The sequence below is a fragment of the Melopsittacus undulatus genome, chromosome 2, assembly GCF_012275295.1.
Source record: "Melopsittacus undulatus isolate bMelUnd1 chromosome 2, bMelUnd1.mat.Z, whole genome shotgun sequence".
Classification (NCBI taxonomy): domain Eukaryota; kingdom Metazoa; phylum Chordata; class Aves; order Psittaciformes; family Psittaculidae; genus Melopsittacus; species Melopsittacus undulatus.
The window spans coordinates 112,363,768-112,383,392 of NC_047528.1; the positions used below are offsets into that span (position 1 = coordinate 112,363,768).

General features: G+C 46.6%; 1 protein-coding gene across 1 annotated transcript in view; it reads right to left on the minus strand.

Annotated features, from left to right (window-relative positions):
- ARHGAP31 (Rho GTPase activating protein 31) overlaps positions 1 to 18,079 on the minus strand; it is a 57,376-nt gene extending 39,297 nt beyond the window's left edge. Inside the window, exon 1 of the mRNA XM_034074316.1 lies at positions 17,967 to 18,079. Coding sequence (XP_033930207.1) covers positions 17,967 to 18,066 — 100 coding nt within the window. The 5' untranslated portion in view covers positions 18,067 to 18,079. The remainder of the gene's footprint in view (positions 1 to 17,966) is intronic.
- Positions 18,080 to 19,625: the final 1,546 nt, after the last annotated feature.

The following is a 19,625-nucleotide window of genomic DNA, read 5'->3' on the forward strand; positions in this document are numbered from 1 at the left end:
TTTCAGGATGTCTCTGGATAGAGCTGGGAGTCAGTTGTATGAATACCAGACATAACGCACTGCCTTTGATCTGAAATGCTGGTCAAAATGGCATGATTTAGCAGCACAGCCTGGTTCATAACCACCTTGGGTTTGCAGTATGCAAGCAGACATTTGGGTGGATAATGAGTTATTGGACTCAGGCTCGAGGGGAAGATGGCAAAGTAGGTGGGAGTCACACTCAGGTGTACATCAGCAAACTTGTCCTGCTCAGAAGAAACAAAGGAAACACTGCAAAAGAGAGCAGCATTCCCAGGGAATCTGCTTTTGGATCCAGCTTGCCTGGCCATGACCTGAGACTTCTTTATAAATTGCATCAGGAAGGCAGCACTGGCTAACAGAACACAATAGCTAATCTTAAAATATGAAGAATATCCATTATGTGCTCAGATAGTGACATTTTAAAGCCTATAATTTTTTGCATCTGTAGTCTCCTGGCCTGTAGTATTTTACTCTCCCTTCCCTTGGAGCCAGGCTAAAGACAGACTCAGATAAAAATCCTGCAGATGAACACTCAACAGGGAAATTGAACTCAGGCATCTGTACTTCAGGGCAGTCAGAGAAGAACCAGTTCAAAGTGAGCTGGGCATCTTCATCTCCCACTTTGGGCAGGAAACAGCAGAGGCCAATGCTGGACCTCTAGAATATAAGCCAAGCCGGCTCTTGAGGTATTGAGAACTCAAGTGCAGCTCAGGTCAGCTCTGGGGACCTGTAGACCTTTGTGAACAATAGACATGAGGCTTTTTTCTTCTGATTTCAGCTTTTGTTTGGGAAATTGCTTTGATTTGGTAGCACTTGAGTAACCTCAGTCCTCTTTTACAGGGAGCCTGGTCACTCCTGACAGGAATCTTCATAGAGGCAGTTAGTAAAAGAGAATTGGGAAAGTGTGAATAGGGGAAAATAGAATGTTATAACCTTGCTAGCATGAAGGCAAAAGCCATTGTGCACACACCAATTTAGAAGCAGCAACAGTGAAATCCTTTGAAGGGAAACAGCAGTGATTTTTATTATTGCTTTATATGAGCTCAGAATGCTGCAAAGTTAAACAAAGCAATTATAAAGCTGTGTATTTAGAAATGCTTAATGTTTCACAGTCTTTGAGCAGAATCAGGTATCCAAACATCTGGGGACTGCAAAATCCATCAGGAAACACAGACAGATGAGACAAATCAAGACAGGAAGGTTCAGGGCTGCCATTGGAGAGACAAGGAACAGCAGGAGATTCCCGCAGCTTCTTTTGGGTAAGAAATGTTAGTGCTACATGGATGTGTACACTAAACAACAAGAGGAAGAAAAAGAGAGGGCTAAAAAAGGTTTTTGCTAGCCTCCTGCTGTTCTGTGTCTTTCTCACTTTGCTCTGATCTCTCTGTACATGTCACTGGCTGGCAGGATGACTGCTTCCTGATTCATGATTTCATATTTAATTCTTTCTATAGAAAAGGAATTTAAAGGAAATTATTACAAATGGTTTGGCCACACTACATCAAGTCATTGGAAACTATTTCATTACCCCTGACGGGGATTTTTTTTCCCCTCCTTTAAGAGAAAAGTTAGATGCTTTCCTAAACGCTTTCCAGACTCGAGCTATTCACAGATTGCAATGTGCAAGGCAAACACAGCCCAGGCCTGGAAGAAAGAGGCTCTCACACTGGACACCCCAGTAGCTTGGGGCGTTGCAGGCGGTGTCCTCGGCAGCATTTCCTTTCAGAGAGCTGTTGCTGCATGAAAATGCTTTGGGTGTAGCAATCCTGTGCTCATCCCACAGGCACTTCATGAAAGAGGCGACTGTTCCATGTTGGGAATTCAGAGAAACCTCTGGCCAGCAGCGGCTGCTGGAGGCGCCCTGATTAAAGCCCCATTGTTTTGCCCACTCCAGTGGTCCTGCTAAACCACTCCCTGGTGAAGCTTCTGTCTGTCCAGTGGTTTGGGAAGAGGCAAGTAAGTAAATATGGTCGTTGCTGGGAACAACAAAGATTGGGGAAGCAAGAAAAGAGGAAGCAACAACAACAACAAAAATCCTTTAATGCACTATGTTTCAAAGGCAAATGCCAAGGAGCTGGGTTTCTGGGCTGCGTTCCTTTTGTGTTTCTGACTCCTGGATCTTGCTGTACTAAGGGTTTTGAGACACTAACAAACACACTGCTAACACAAGAAGGGGTGTTGCAGGAAAAGGGCGTTGAGATCATGCTTAATCAAACTTCCTTACATTTTGATAGCTACAGCACTGCTGTATAAGTCAACCATCTCTTTGCCTTTGCAGTTCTCTGCAGCCAGCACAGCTGAGCCACACACTTCATGCCAAGATCCATATCCTGATGTCAGTACATGGCTGACGGGTTTCAGAGAATAAAAAAGCCAAGCTAAGTTCATCTCCTTGCACAGGTCTATCTCAAAGGGGAACAAACTACATGATCTAAAAGCAGGAATTTACTGGAGACTGTAAAATCAGAGAAGTTTTGCTTCCAAAGCAAAAGAAGCTGAGGCACTGCATGCCTTCAGCAGGCAATGAAGCTGAGCACATTTGAACATTAAGTATTGAAAGCTTATCCAAGCGAGACAAAGCTGCTCCTGCTCACACCCATAGACTCTGGAACTGATCAGAAACTGAAGCTCATTTTAACATCAGTTAGGCACCAAAGGGGGAATTAGAAAAGGAATTAGCTGATGAAAAATGCATTGTAATGCAGTAACTCAATGGCATCTCCTTGCACTTTCCAAAACCAAGCTCAGCTCAAGGGCTGAAAGGAGCCAGAAAAAATTCCCTCACCTCTCACCCTGGCTCAGTTTTGGATAAAAGTCTGGAAGAGGAGTTTTGGATAACATTAGTTGTTGTCACTGTGACCATCTTCCTTTACACTCCACTGGTTGTGACAAACACTATTCTTGTCTGTCCTCTGGCTTTCTGCACCCAGAAAAGCATCTCTTCATCTACTCTACCCCTACTAGCAAAGCTGCCAGGATTTTGAACTGTAGTCCCACTCACAGCCCTCTCTCTTCTACCATTCTCTTTCCTACCAATTGGCAGTCTCCAGCTGTTCCAATACAGTCAGTTTTGCACTCAGATCAGTTTTTCCAACCTTCCCCTCCTCCATTTCAAGCATATTGGAAGCTGCTTACGTGCTTTCTCCACTGCACCTTTGCCCTTATTCCCTTTGCCCATTTGTTCCTTTCTGGTCTCTTTTCACTTCTTTGCCACACTTTTCCCTTCCAGCTATTACTTTGGATGCATTATCACTAGCTTCTATCCATAACCTAAGGTCAGGCCTGGTCCAAAGCAAGAATCAATTGAATTGTGGCTGGTGACTTGTAAGGGGCTCCTTTCCATGAGCCAGTAATGAGACATATCCTATGGACTGCAGAGAGAAAGCTGTGTTGTTGCATATTCTCCCTTCTAAACCAGGAACTATAAAATGCAGATTGCAGTCTTACAGAAAATCTTTGCAGCACTTTTATTTCCCTCCCTCCCCCCCAGATCTTGTTTTATTTTTGCAAGATTAACAGAACTAAAGACAGCATCCTGGCCAAATTCCAGTTTAGGATAATCTCTTCTGCTATTTCAGATAGATGTTGCATTGTTTTTCCATTTCCTAGACACAGAGGTTAGGTGGTAAATAGCTGTCATGTTCCCTTCAAAGCTAAAACATCACGTATCAAGGCAAAGTCCTCACTAACTCAGAGGGAAGCCCTAGCAGCCTTGCTCTGTAGGTATGTAATGCCACATTGGTGTTCCTACATCTCCCTTTGAGGATCTTGGTATGGGACCTGCCCAAGACAGGCAAGCTGGGCTATCACCATCCTTTTCTGCCTTCACTGTCATCCAGAGTGACAATCCCACAGGTATAAGAGCTGAGACCCTCCACATTTGATAATAATAATAAGCCCAGTAATAATATTGAGGACTTGGTACCAAAAAGAAGATGATATCAGCATCATTTAACCCCTGAGAGGAGTAGGATGTGGAAAAATAAGGTCTCTCACTGAGTCAAGCAGTATCAGCAGCAGAGCTTTCCATAGCCTGTGGCACACCACTGATGTGACTCCTACCACCTCCTTTGCTTTATGCAATTCAAGCTCCAGTTTGAGCCACTCACCCTTCATTTGTGTACAAACACCAGAATATAAAGGGAAAAGCAGGTGTGCTTGTAAGCTGCTTACATCTCCGCCAGGTCACCAAACAGGATGCAGGCTAAAAGAAGCCAAGCTGAGGGTGTTCACATGTGAGCATCCATGCTCCTATTTAGCCAGCGGTACCACCTTCGTGTGGGACATGGAGAGCGCAGCACTTCCCAATAGTTGGGTGCCGCTGGTAGCTCACAAAAGCACTGAGCCACAACCTCTGACGTGCCAAATCCCCCCAAGTAGCGTTACTGGCCCAGCCAAGTGAGTTCAAGGAGCCATCTGGCCAGGGACATGGAGTTCACATGCCAGGGACCAGCCTCTTGCTCCTGGGGCCAGGATAATGGGATATTGTTCCACTGCTGAATCACAGCTCTGTTGGGCTGAGGGCTTGTCTCGTAGTGATGACCTATTTAACATGCAAACTGCCAAGGGAAGGAAGGGGTCAGAGATAGACTTTACCCCATCCTCTGTCCCATAACAAACAGGAGGTTTGCATGCAATCCCAACACCCCAAAGCAGAGAGGGAAGAATGGGCAGGGAAAGTGATGGGAAGGGAGAAGCCCCTTGAGCATTTCTCATTCAAACCTAAAGATGGGACCACTGGTCAAGCATGGGAGAGGGTTTTCCTGCTATACCAGGTTTCTGTTTGCAGTTGGCCCCCAGTGCTACCCAGAGATCCCACCAGCATCCTGTGCCATGCTTGCTGCCTTTCTTCCTTGTCCTACATTGTCCAAGGTCCCACTTTTCATCACCACAACCCAACCAAAGAGCTGATAGCACTGCAGAGACAGGACTGCACCGAATGTCCTAGCCTCCACACTGGCTTCGCCATGAGATAAAGCAAGTAGCACTATTGCTAGCAGCCTCTTTTCAGTGATGCAGAAGTGGGGAAAGGGATAGAAATAAAGCACTTCCCAAGATAAAATGTCCTTCCTTGAGCACAAGAATTGCTGTCAGTTGCATCTTCACTGTCCCCTGAATCACCACAGTACAAAATCTTTTCAGATCCTGCAAATATTCACAGGTCAAGAGGCAGGAGCACATTTTCATGACTTTTCCCATTCTTCCAAAGAGAACGCACATGTCTCTTTCCCCTTTTTCTACCAGCGCTCACTTACATATACTGCATAGGTATATAATGTCGCAAAGAAAAGTCTCACTGTCACCCTTTGCTCGTTGACTAAATCCTTCCTCCATCCGGAAGTTAGTTCAAACCTGCAGTAAGAGCTGCATGAAAAATCCCAGCAGGGAACCATTATTAAGGCAGGGATATGCCTCCAAAGCTGTTAGGATCCAGAGCTGCAGTTCATGCCTGTCTTTAATGCCCAAGAGCTAAGATCAATAATTCAACGAGCGCCTTGCATCCTGAAATACTTCATAATCTGCAAAAACAAGGCTCACTCCACCTACTTGTAGGCTGGGAGGTGGCAGCTTTTGAGCTGGTTAGAGCAGTGATATGTTAGTTTAGGACACTGAGTAATAAAGCAAACCACGCTCCAGTTGAAATTGCTGCTGGAAAGGAAAAAATGCAGCACATACACATGTAAATAAGCCCTTATCCCCGAGGAAAACAGATAAACCAGAGCTTTTTCTAAAGTATTGGGCCCCTTGTTTTACTCTGTGCCCAAATGGCAATGTTCTCCTAAATGATGTCAAGGCAGCAACTTGATTGGACTGAGCTTGCCATCTTCTGAATCACTCACTCCATTCCTGCAGCAGGATTTATTGGACAACTCCCATGCAAACGCTAACCAGACATAAACCTGCTTAGGGTGTAATTGCTGCAAGCACGGCTTAGGGCTGAACAGCAGCACACTTACTGAGCTGCCATGTTCAGGAGCCTAAGTAGTATCCAGTTAATCTTCTCCAATCTCATTACTGCAGCAGAGTGACAGATGGGTATTTTAGCAGGCTAGAAATTAGAACTAATTAGAACTCGTAGCTCTTCTTTGTATTTATTACACTGGCTCCTTCCGTGCCTCTGAAGCATATTTACAAGCAGTGCCAGAGGTGACTCCAGCACTGCGCTCTGCCTGCCACCCAAGGACAGCAGGTACTGGGTTACTTCTGCCTGGCTGCCCTACAGACAGGGTTGCAGAAGGATGTCACCCTCTCGAGGGGGACCCTAAACTCACAGAATCCTAAAATCACAGACTGGTTTGGGTTGGAAAGGACCTTAAGATCATCCAGTCCCAACCCCCTGCCATGGGCAGGGATGCCTCACACTATAGCAGGCTGCTCCAAGCCTGTCCAATCTGGCCTTGAACAGTGCCAGGGATGGAGCATTCACAGCTCCCTTTGGCAACCTGCACCAGTGCTTTCCCACCCTCACAGTAAAGAACTTCTTCCTTATATATAACCTGAACCTCCCCTGTTTAAGTCTAAACCCATCACCCCTTGTCCTGTCGCTACAGTCCCTGATGAAATGTCCCTCTATTAGGATGTGGAACTGAACTTCCTGACTCATTACCCATTTGTGTCTTTACACAGCAGACCCTGGGCAGCAGTATGTGTCTAGAGCTCGCTATCAAGCCATGAAGGAAGAAGAATAATGGACCCAATAGATCAAAACCGGCTCTTCCCATTTACCACTCCTAAGCCTGCCTTAGGTACAGACGCTTGATGTATTGACTTTGGCAACACATGCATACTGCCATCCTGGCAATAAAGTCATTGAAACAGGGGCAGGAGGAATAAAAAACCCCAAACAAATAAGTAAGGGGAACTGAAAACACTTGAGGGAGGGGAGAACCCCTCATGCCCCCACTGTAACCCTGAGCCATTGCCTCAGGCCAAACCCCACACTCCTCTTAGAGATTCCAGGACATTTGTTTTAACTTTTTTTGCTGCATTCCTCTATCTTGTTGTACTTCTGGTTTCCAGCTGGGACTGGAAGGGAGAGAACAGGATTATAGAAGGAAGTCTGTTGCTCTATTTTTCTGGCTTGATTAGAAGCAGAAGATGCAATAAATCTCATGAGAGTTTGTTCCCATTTAGCTTCTCGTGTATCTGGAACTACCTGACCAGAGCAAGGGTAGGGAAAATGCAATGCCAAGCAGAGCACACCAGGAAGGTGAAAAGAGAAAGAGCAAAATGGTGAAGCTGTTCCCCTCTCTCAGTGATATTAAAGGTGTTTTCCAACCTAAACAATCTGACAAATCAATGATTTTGCTTAAGGAAAGGACACAATTCAGTCCTGCTGACAGCTTATTTCACACACAAGGGATCCAGAAGGAGGCTCATCCTGCCCGATCACACCTCTGAACCTCCTGAGGTGTGACTGCCATCACCACCACCAGCACCATATTGAGAGATGAATAGAAAAACAAGCACCAGTTGCACATGAAGCAGAGAGTTCTCCATGTGCTGGTTGGTCCTGTTGTGCTGCCAAGCTGCCTGTCTGTAACAGGACTGACAGCCACATTCACTGCTGAGATAGCAAATACAACAGTAACAAAAATACCCCAAGTGAAATATTCAGATGAACACACACACACACGCACACTCCCTTTCATCCCAGTGTTCTGAGTTTGCTGATCAGCAGTTTCTGATGAGCCAGTGAGATCAGGCACAGATCTAGCCTTGATTCTCAGTCCTACATTCCACATGTACAAAATCTGCAAGCATGTCAGCACCTTTCAGGAAGAAAGGCAGCACCAATGCTGCTGTGTTTGGTGAAAACCAGCAGTGGTATCACTGAATCATAGAATGGTTTGAGTTGGAAAGGACCTCAAGATCGTCCAGTTCCAACCCCTTGCCATGGGCAGGGATGGCTCCCACTAGACCACAGTCACCCAAGGCTTTGTCCAGCCTGGCCTTGAACACTGCTAGGGATGAAGCATTTGTCACTTCTCTGTGCAACCTGTTCCAGTGCCTCATCACCCTCACAGTAAAGAACTTCATTACATCTAACCTGAACCTCTCCTGTGTAAGGATGAGCCCACCACCCCTTGCCCTATTGCTACAATCCCTGATGAAGAATCCCTCTCAGCATCCTTTAAATGAAGTTTGTACCACAGAATCTGACTGATCTCCCGTCTAACACTCTTTAGGAAACAAGTCACACAGTTTAGTTATAGCAGGAGTGTTTCCTGCCCTTTGGATGTTCAATCCCTGTTGCAGAGATGCAGGTACATCTCCTTTAACCATCCCACCATGTGAACTATCACATCTAACAGCATTACAAAACCAAACACACACACATTCCCAAATGAGAGAGAGCAAAGAAAAGACATGAGATGTAAAGAGAGCTTTGCATTTGGTTTGGGGTTTAGGTTTTGTTCCTCCTTTAACTGTTCTGTGCTTTACAGTACTAAACAAAGCATCCTGTTCCAGTTGATAAATCTTATAGCTGCTCCTGGCCCTGGAGAGCACAGGAGATAATAGCATTTCCAAAGGCATTTAGTTAGTTGAGCCTGGAGTGTAGAAAAGGGCAGAGAGAGGAGCTGGAGATGAATGGCTCTGAATCCAGCTCAGCTGCTCAGGGATATTTCTGAGAGCAGCAGCCACAGCTGAGAATCCTACATGGGGATGCACATTTCCTTCTCATTGCCCAGTGCCTGCAAGGAGAAGGGCATGCAACACAGCCGCAATGAAAGAAACAAGTCCAGCCACAAGCCCCCCCTCCAGTGCACAGTGCCCTGATGGGAGGCTGTACAACCACAATGATGAGCTACTTCTCAGCACTATTTGTAGGCTTTCTATCGAGCCAAGGGTTTGCACAGCTTTCGTAAGATGCAGCGTATCAGTGTATTATATAAAGCATACATTAATTTGTTTGAGCTGGCCAGCAGCAAGACTGCAGAAGCCATTAAAGAATAGGGGCCCTTTGTGAAAAAACAATTCATTTTCAGCAGAAAGAATCCTTTACAGTGTCCCATTTGCATGCAAGTTATTGACTGAAATTGCAAGCCTAGGCTGGGAGACCGAGGCCAATTCCTAATAGAAACAGTATACACTACCAAGAACATACGAAGATTCAGTAAAAGCATTGCCAGCAAGTTGAGGGAGGTGATCTTTACCCTCTGCTCAACACTGGTGATCCCACACTGGGAGTCGTGTGTCCAGTTTTGGGCTCCTCAGTACAAGACAGACTTACTGGAACAAGCCTAGCTCCTGGCCATAAGGATGTTTAAAGAGCTGGAGCACCTCTCATATGAGAAGCTGTGATTGTTCAGCCTGGGTAAGAGAAGAATCAGGAGGGATCATTGTGAATGAATACATGATGGGAGGGAATGAAGAGAAGGGAGCCACACTCTTCTCAGTGATGCCTACTGACAGGAGAAGAGGAACAAATTAAAACCTATGAGTTTCCATTTGAACACAATACTTTTTTACTGTTATGGTAGTCAAAGGCTGGGTCAGGTTGCTCACAGAGTTTGTAGAGTCTCCATCTATGAAGATATGCAGATCACAGTCGTGGGCAGCTGGCTCAAGCTGACCCTGCTTGAGCAGAGGATTTGGTCTAGATGATCTCAAGAAGTCCCTGCTCATCTCAGTAATTCTGTGATTCTGTAACACTTTCTACTGCTGTTAAACTCTTCCTATATAGAAATTAAAACTCTAAGTTGAAGCATCAGCCAACCCGGCATTGCCTGGAACTGGGGCTGTCACACGGCATCAGCTGCTGGCACCAGGATGGAGGTAGGCTGGTTTGAGCTTAGGTCAAGCTGTTGTTCCCAAGTAGGAGGGCAGCAACTGAAGAAGAACTGAAGGCAAGAGCAAAAAGCATGGGCTTTTGCTCTATGGTTTCTGGTGCACAGTTAAGATCAAAAGTGCCTCCACCAGGCTGAAAATCAGGAATCTAATCCAGCTGCATGCTCGTGTTCAAGGCAGGAGAGTGAGACAGAAAAGGACTTCCCTGTCTCTTCATGCGGTATGTGCCAAAAGACTTGTAGCATTAGGGACTGAACTCCTCACTCTCACACACAGTGATAGCATTGGTCTGGCACTTGAGTGGGGGCAAAGTTTTGTACTGGTATCTATAACTTCATTAGTTATCGTGGGCCTAAATATTTGACAACAAGCTACATCTTACACCCATGCTAAGTACTTTCATATCTGTGATCACACTGGTGCAGACCAGAAAGTCTGCTTGTGGTTTCAGATAAATATGGAGAACAGAAGATTACATTATTGAATTAAGTACAAAAGTTAATAATAGTCAGCACAGTTGCCCCACATTATTTAATTTAACTCTAAATTCAATTTATGGTACACTGGTCTCTGTGTCCATTGTAAACATGCTGCAGGGTTTTTTGTTGTTGACGATGCAAAACACATTCAGTGAAGTTATCAGCAGAGAAGCTGAAGGCTCTGGAATAGGAACAAAGGACAGCTGGGGCTTGAGGCTCTGGGAATGTATGGAAAGTAGATACCAGTCCACAACTTACAATACTCGTTGCCCTTAAAACAACAAGCAGTGAAGACAATTAGCAGCCTTTGTATTGGTGTAAGGTATCTGTAGGTTTCCATGTCAAAGCTCTGTGCATCTGGCACCTTGTTGGTGGTGCCCCATCCTTTAATTGCCCTCTATTTATATTTCACACTTAGGGGAACTGCATCCAGTGCAGATCAGAGATCCAGTCCAGGCTGTGATATGAGCAGTCAGCCTGATAGCCCCCCACCCTAGGCCCTTCGGAGCAGGACTGGGTATGCTGTTACTGACAGGCTGTTTTCATTTCCCCTATTACTGCTAAAGGAGAAACATTGCAACATAAACCTTTGGCACAAGCCTGATTGCCAGCAAACGCTGCTGCTGCAGAACTGCGTCATATATGCAAAGCCTAAGTTACAGATGCAAGCTTTGGCACTGGTGTCACGAGCCCTCCAAACTAGAACCAGGCCTACAACAAAACTTGTGCTCCAAGCAATGCAATCAGTGTGGGATCTCCCAGACTACTTGTTCACCATGGGTACACCAGCTTGTGTTGTACATCCACCCCATGCAGTGCCAGTATTTCATCCACTGCGGTTATTTCCTCAATCCTTTGAGAGCTGTGATAGCACCAGCACCCAAACCCCTTGGTTTCCCAGGATCAGATGAAATCAGCTGTTGCCAGCAGAGAAAACATTTGCTAAATCAAAATACATTTTCTAATCTAGAATCTGCAGGCAAGACGTGATTCATGCTGTTCGCAGGGGGTGGGGGAGAAGGCAGGATCAAAGTGGGGCTTAGTGCATGCAAACAACACGTGTGCCTCCTGCAGTGATGGGTGAGGGAAATGGAAAGCAGGAGACAGCTTGGAAGAGCTCTCTGCTAATCATACAGTGCTAGCAATGGAAAGTCAGCACAGAACAAGGAGCTGAGCTCACAACACAAATGTTTAACTGCAGTAACACTGTGCCGCAGAGACACGAAAATCCAGCTCCCAAGAACAAGAAACAGATTGAGGAAGTAACACAAACATCATCCAAAACAAGGAGCAACAGCAGAGTAACAGAAGCAGACAGATGGCTTCTGCTCCCGTTTGTTCCCAGTGTCTTTTTGCTCCCACTTTGTTGCCATAGAGGCTGATATCTGGGTCTCATAACATGATGCTCTGCATGCAAGAGCAGGTGGAGAATAAGCAACCTTTACGTTATTAGTAATTCCCACACACCATCCATTTTGGCAGCAGAGCTTCTGACACTGGACATGCCTTAGCATTGTTAAGTTGCTTAGTTGCTGTTTTCCCCCCAGCCCCAGCCCTGCTCCTCCACCTGCCAATTCATATAGTCAGCCCTCAGGCCCCTCTGCCTCAGCTCTCCTCCACTGCACAATAATACAGTTCCCCTTCTTTTGCCCTCAAACTTCAGAGCCCAACTGTCCCTTATGCTCCCATCACAATCAAGAGGGGATGCAGCCTTAAGCATCCACAGAGGCTGCATGGCTACAGCCAAGGATAGACCCCTCAGAGGGTGTATGGGGCTTCTTGGTATATCAGCAGTGTGAAAATGTAAAGCAGACTGCAGCAACACAGCAGACAAAAAGAGAGGACTAAACATTCCAAGACAGCCCAAGAGGCTGCTCTTGTCCTGTTCTCCTCCTAGTCCCTGCCATTTCCTTCCTTGCAGGGAGACAAGTGTTTGCATAGCCTCAGAGTGAGGTAGGTCAGGGAAGAGATCTGAACTGAAAGAGATTTTGGCTACAGAAAGCAAAGAAGGTTTCTTTCCAGGCTCAATCAGTTCTTGAGACAGAAATCCCCAGTGCCACAATTCCTGAGAGTGGGATGAATGCATTCTTCATTCTTCTGCAGCACATTAAACAAGCGTGTGGCATTTTCATTTTTCCAAGGGGACAAAAAAAAGGAGGAAGAAAAAAAAGCCTTGTCTTTTTCCTCCACATTGCCATGAATGATCCGTCAGCAGTTTTCCCAGGACTTTCTGCATGCATCACTAACCAAAAGCACCTTCCCAAAACTATGGGCATGCATTCACTTCAAAACATCAACATGGGAAATATAGCTTAAAAAACCCTATAACTATGTGAACACAAATGCATCTTTTTGTGGTACATCTTTACACGTGCTATGGACTTGCATGCACCCTCACACACACCTTTTCTGACATGCAAGTGTGAGGAAGGAAAGCCACACGACCCAGAAAAGCTGCTTCACATCTGGGCAGCAGGTTTAATGTCTGGCTCTGAAGGAAGTCTGTTCTCAAAGCAAACTACTTTCTTCCTGAGCAACAGGTCTCCTCACCCACCTGAGCATCGTAGCTTCACAATGAAACTTGTAGCATCAGAATCAGGCAGCAGATAGCATGCTAAGGGCCTGTACCAAGACAGTATCCAAAGCCACCTCTCCTTTGTACAAAGTGTATCACCACTGAATTATTGTCACTGTTTTCCCTCAGAAATACTTGCCAATCTTACAGTGAAGTCTTGACTTGCTGCAGGTCTCAAAAGTGGTTAAGACCCTGCCTGGGGAGCCACTGCAAGCCTGAGCTACCATGTTCTCAGGCTACTAACGCTGCAAACACTTTCCTCACTCTTCCATTCAAATGCAGTTGTGACAAGGCAGAACAGTCATGGCACAGCCACACAGTGTAGAAGAATATCATACAGGTTACCTATACTGTTGTCTCCTTTCCCATTTTAATATCCAGGGGCTTCAAACCATCTCCCTGTGCTATGGTTGCAGACAACAGCCCCTTCTGCCTCCCTGCCCTCAGGGGGTGCTGCTGGCCAGCCCTGCTCTCTGCCATAGCAAGAAGGAGCCTCAAGAGGAGAGCACAAGGAAATTGGTGGCTTCAAAGGTCCTCAAATGAAGCAGCCCTATTTCTACAGCAAATAACAAAGCCAATAAGCACCACTGCACAAAGAGGAAGGGCTTTGGGTGCTAGAGACTTGGGATGGGAGCCATTGAGGGAGCTGTGAGGAGTGTGGGAGGGGGTTAAGGGGAAAAGCTGAGCTTGCTGCATCCCAACAAGACAACATCAGGCAGGAAACAGATGTTCAAGGAACCACAGAGGGGTACAGCAACAGCTGAATTAACTCTCCAGTAAATAGGGGAAGCTCAGATCCACAGAGCTGACCTACACCCTAAGAACAAGGTGTCTAATCTGAGATCTGGCTTTTTGCAGTCCTAGCAGCACATCCTATCCCAACATTTAGACACCATCATACTAAAGACGAAGGAAACGACTCAGCCTTTCTCCAAGTTCTACCTGGCTCCAACCAAATGAAGCAAAGGCAGGTCTGAATCAGTGGCAGTTCCTATGAAAAAGACTGGGTTACCATTTACCAGCAGAATCCAACTGCTGTAGATGAATTTCCATTTTAAGAAGTGGAAGTTGTACCTGGCTGTGTACCTGAACTCTCACAGTTAGAAGCACTGGGAATATTAAACTCGATTTTGATTTAGACCCTCTTACTTTAACAGCTTTGACATTTTCAGCCCACTCTTACAACTCTTCTCTGTTATAACCAGAAGCAAAACCACTCTTTGTGACTGTCTGAAGCAGTTCAGACTGTCCTGCCCCAACTAAGGTTTGTGCACAGCCTTGCATCTTGTCTTCTCTGCTGGCTCATCCATGACTACTGTTGTCATTACAGGAACTGGGGGCCTGACGTGCAGTTCCCATTGACTTCAGTAGAGACACTATGTGCTACTCTCCTTTGGAAAGCAGGCTGTTTATCAGGAGGAAAAAGCACAGCTCTAATGTTAATCCTTCAAACCTAGTATCTGTTACCTCCATTGCATCCAGTATCTATTACCTCCATTGCGCCCATACATTTCATTAAAGTTTGACACAGGAAAATGTTTTAGTAAGGGGCATTAGCACTAAATTCCTCCTGCACGGTACCTATCCATGTGGTCTCACACTGCTTTCTAGTGAAGCTTTGACACTCCCAAAGATCACTTGCCTCTGTGTGCGGATTCAACGCTGGCAGCAGCAGAAGAGGGACTATGTGAAATCAGATTACTTTTACTCACTGGCATTGCCAGCCACCATTCTTTCATGTTTTATGTGAGCTTTCCCTCAAATCCACTGCTATTAAAGTCATTGTTTGAGAATGTCAGTGGGAAGGAAGAAAAGCTCATTTCCCCACAAGTCTCTAGCCCTCTTGCCAGGAGAAAGACTTGAAAACATAACTCAGATGCACACTGAAGCTTCACAAAACAGAAAGCAGAAAAAGAACCCAGCACTGATTTTTATTTTATCTCATGATGTCTGTGGCCTGAGTCGTGATTTTAAATGCTTGGGAGCACTGATAGCAGTCTGCCCCCATAAGGAGCATGTGTAGAGGCTGCCAGCAGCAAAAGGCCAAGTAGGGTCAAACGCAGTAGTGACAGGAACTGACTTGAAATGCAGTAAATTCAACACATCTGAGCTTCAAACCAGCCAGCAGACAGCAACATCTGTCCGTCATCACTGACCTGGGTCAGATCTGAAGAATCAACTCAGGGCTAAAGGCTTTGTATCACATTTTTAGTCTCCTGAGCTAGCCCAATGTACCCACTAATCTACACTGCTCCTACATACTTTGTAATTCTGCTACAGCTTTTGTTGTATTATCACAAAGCTCTTTATAACAGAGGCTTAGGTACATCTGTCTGCTAAGGGAGACAGTGGGATCTTTTCACCCTTACACTGAAATGCAGCCATCTCTGAAGCAGGCCATAGCAAGTTCTTAAACAGTTAAATGACAGGAGAGGAAATGCTGATACCTTAAGCAGAATATAATTCTCTCCACTGGAATTTGGCAAGGACACAGGGACTAAGGTCTTTGCAGAAAGCACAAGCTGCTCTTCGACAACCACAAGCATGCAGGGACTCAAATTGTGCATCTCCTCCACAAAGCATCACACAAGTAGTGCAGCACCCCCTAACTGTAACGGTCCTGCACTATTCCAGAGGGAAAAATGCCAAACTGAATTGTCTACGCTAACCTTGGACGAGCCCTGTCCTCCCTTTGCCATTCCCAGCACCAGCAAACCAGGTCTCTGCTTCCCTTCACTTGTGTGAGTTTGCAGGACCAGCCACACAAATCAGCACTGCAGAATGGTGTAAAGCAGACCTGAGCATGAAAGCACAACCAGTATGACTCATGTCCTGCCTGTCCTACAGCCTCTTCTTCTTTTCCAGCTAACCCTTATGGCTTCATTTTAAAACCTGCTTTCACAAATGTCCTCAACAAACCATTTTCTGTACAGTGGCCAAAGTGCTCTCCCACTCCTCATCACTCACAGATAGCACCAACAGTCTTACATCTTCATTGCTTCCAAGTAGGGAACAACCAGAGCCTGCGTTCCACCATTTAAACACATAGCACCATCCAAAATAGAAAGTTACTGCTTTATGTCTCTACCAATGCCCCTGCTTGCAGGAGCACTGGCTTATCACTGGAAATAGTTCTTAGCAGGACAATTCAACTATTCCCAAATCAATCACCTAAATGCTCTTCTAATTTTGTTTCATAATTACAGGTTGCAAGTTTGTGATGTCCTGGTGACATTTGAACCTTCATTTCTTCCCAAGACATCACATTGGCAATACTTAGTCACATTCCTACTGATCCTGAGAGCCCTACTAGTAATGAAATTACTATCTCTAATACCCTCATTTCTTCTCCCCCCGTCCTGAGGAACTGAATTGTACCAATCTAACTTACACCCTTCCCAATAAACCTATAACAATTGAGTCTTTTGTTTCTGGATCCCACAGCACTGGGCAATGGGATGTGCTATTCAACAAATAAAGGGAAAGGAACTTCATATTCTTCCCCATTTTTTCTCAGCACAGAGAGGTAAGTAGGTTGGAACTGTGAACCATTCTACAAATGAGACTTGGGACAATGTCCCTCTTTCTAGTGCCCAAAAAACAGTTTGAAACAAACGATTTCAGGTAATAAATGTTGCTGTTCTGGCTTAATTTCAGCTGCAGTAATTATGTTTCTCCCTTTAAACTCACTCTTGCTGCTTCAGCTGAATATACTGCCTGTGCCTGCCTTCCCGGCGTTGTTTTTCAGTGTTCCTGTAAACAGCTGTAAATAGTCCCTCCACCATGGCAGCTCGCGTTAGCACTGGATGGAATTTATATATCTGTACCTCATGCTTGCAAAGCGGTATCAGTTCATTAAGCCTGTGTTTTTTTTCTAGCTCAATTCAATTGCTGTTAAGGTCTATGTAAGTTAAAAGATACAATAACTGTTATGGACAACTTACAGTGCAATTGAATGCCTGATTTCCCCCATCTCTAAGTAAACTCACACATATAACGTTCTATCTTAGTGATATATTTACTGCCCCCTTCACTGTGCAATGGAAAAGACAACTGTTATGTAGTCCATCCCTCTGCCAGTGCAGTTCCACCCTGTACTTCATCAGCCATGCTCCTCAGCAAATGAAAGACCTGATTGTACAGCCCTCCCTGTATAAAGCTGACATTGCTGCTAGAAGCCTTCTTATTTGCTTGGAGTAGCCTGACACTGGTAAAAGTTAGTTAACTCCAACTGGAACATAATGCTAAACCTGGCACACAAGGCTAACATCAGGGATGGTCACAGGCATGTATTTCTTTTTCCCCTGGCTAAACTGCAGGTCTTTCTTTATGCCAGACTCACAACTGCTTCTCTCGTCATCCAACCCTCTTCAAGAAGAATCCTTCTGCTCCTTCCCTCACCAAGGGCTGACCAAGCTCAAGACCCGCTCCCTCTTGTCTGAGCTACCATGTTCTCACCCAATACACTGGGGGCATGGAGGTCAGTTAGAGGCGCAGAGGAGAGATAACACGTACAATAGTGAAAACATTAGCTCAGGTTCCCCCTTACACCTCACACTCAAACCTACTCCACCCCCTGCCTCTGTCCTGTCTCCAGCCAGCACTGAAAGGACAACATGGGAACTGTGCTGCAGTCCAGGAGGGGTAGATGGGACATTCCCAGCTCTTCCTTACAGCCCTACAACACTCGTGGACTTAAGGTGGATTTCAAAGTGCAGGGGGAAGCAACAGTAAGCACAGGCTTGATTGCCAAACCTAGCCCCTAAATGCCTGCTACTCCCTTCTACTGCCAGGCAGATGGGAGAGGGATCCCAACATATGGCTGGCCAACTCTGTCCATACTTAAGCATCCCCAGAGCCTTAGCCCAGTCCTTTCCCCACACACAGCACTACTCATGCAAGGGTCATGCAGACGCGTCACCAATCTTCCGATTGTTCATTCATTGTGAGTAACAAGGCAATGACTCCACTTCCCAGGGATACACCAGCCCCAGGTTGTCTAGCCCTTGGGAAAGCTCTGGTCTGTAGTCCTACCAGTAAAAAAGGGGCCCGCACGCTCCGCTCCTTCGCAACCAGAGTGAGAATAAAGAGACATTTACCATCCTGCCCAGAGCTCTCCAGATACTCCGTCAGGTCGCAGCCGAACGCGCTTGCGGCTCCCTTCCTCTTGAGTTTCTGTTTGGCTCCCTTGTTCTTCATGAGGTTAGTCCCACAAGAGGTTCTCCCCCTCCTGCCTTGCCCCCCACCCCCCCAGCCTCACGCTGGGCGATAAGAATCTCGCTCTTCTCCTTAGACCACCGCCCGTGTCCCGCTCCCAAGGAGCAACATCGGGGGTCCCGAGCAGCGTCCGGCCAGAGAAGTAAACATGAATCCCCACCAGATGTTGGGCTGCTCCTGTGGCAGAGGACGGTCAGGGCGAGAGGAGGCTGCCCAGCCAGCAGCAGCAGCGATCATAGCCTGAGCCCGGAAGGGTTCTCATCGGAGGGAAGTGGGTGGTGGATGGGTGCCCGCATCGGAGTTGGCAACTTGGGGCAGGCAATGGTGAAGGGGGGGTGCTAAGTCCCTCAGCGCAGTCCCGGGACCCTCCACGGCCACCTTCTGTGTTTCATCAGCTGCACTGTCGACACTTCCAGCAGCAGAAAGCGTCCCAATGTGGTTTGTCCTTCTCTCGGCTTTCGGAGGAGACTGGAAGTTCAAACGGACTAATGAAAAGGGACCGGGGGAAGAGTCTGCACAAGGCTCCTCTTTGGCTCCCCCCCCTTCCCCTCCTCCTGCCTTCGGACAGTTAGAGGAATGAGAAACCAGCTTCCTGCCCTGACTCCCGCTCGCCTGCTCGCTCCTTTCCCCCCGTTTTACAAATCCTAGGATTATCCAGCTCAAAAAAACGCTGGAAGGAAGTTAGCTGAGGAGGGGGGTGGAGGACGGGGTTTGGCAATAAAGTGCATGTGTGTGTGTGAGAGGGAAGGCGGGGAGAGGAGTTGGGGGGACTGGGATGGGGACGGGGAGGGAAGGAAGGGGGAAAGCCTGCCCGGAGAGTTGACAGATAACGGACTGCCTGAGACGGAATCAGTGCAAGCCGAGCGGTGCAGTCAGACGCTTCCTGTGCTACCAGTGCTTAGCACTGAAAAGGCCCAAGGAGGGGCCGGTGAGGAGGAGTGAGACCAGTAAATCTCTGCCTCTTCATCCAGTCCTCTGTCGCAAGGCTCCTTCCTGCCCTCGAACATGACTCTGTCAGTGAAGGGTTTGCCTTCCTCTGCACAGGCACAGGATGGAGCTACTGAAGGGCAAGAAGGGGGCAGAAAGTTGGGAAACTAAGAAGGGGGGAGTAGGGAAACCTTCATCTCTCTCCTCCCCGGCAAACAGAAACAGATGCTGTCTGGGCATATAACTTCACGTAGGCTCCCCTTAACCAAGGAAGAGGTTTAGAGATAAGGAACAGAAATCTCACAGTAGAGGCAAGAAGGGAGATGGGTGATATGGTTTAGTGTGAGGTGTCCCTGCCCGTGGCAGGGGGGTTGGAACTGGATGATCTTAAGGTCCTTTCCAACCCTAACTATTCTATGATTCTATGGCCCAGGTCTGCTCTCTAGCCCTGAGTCTTGTTCCCTTCCGCTCCCAGCACCTTTCTACTCTTACTTTCAGTACATGTATCTCTCTGCTTGTAAGAGCAGTCACTTGCATTTAACTCCCCATTTTTTGTCCCACAAATTCAGACCTCTTTACAGGGCTGGATATGCTGGTGGGCTGCATGCTTCACC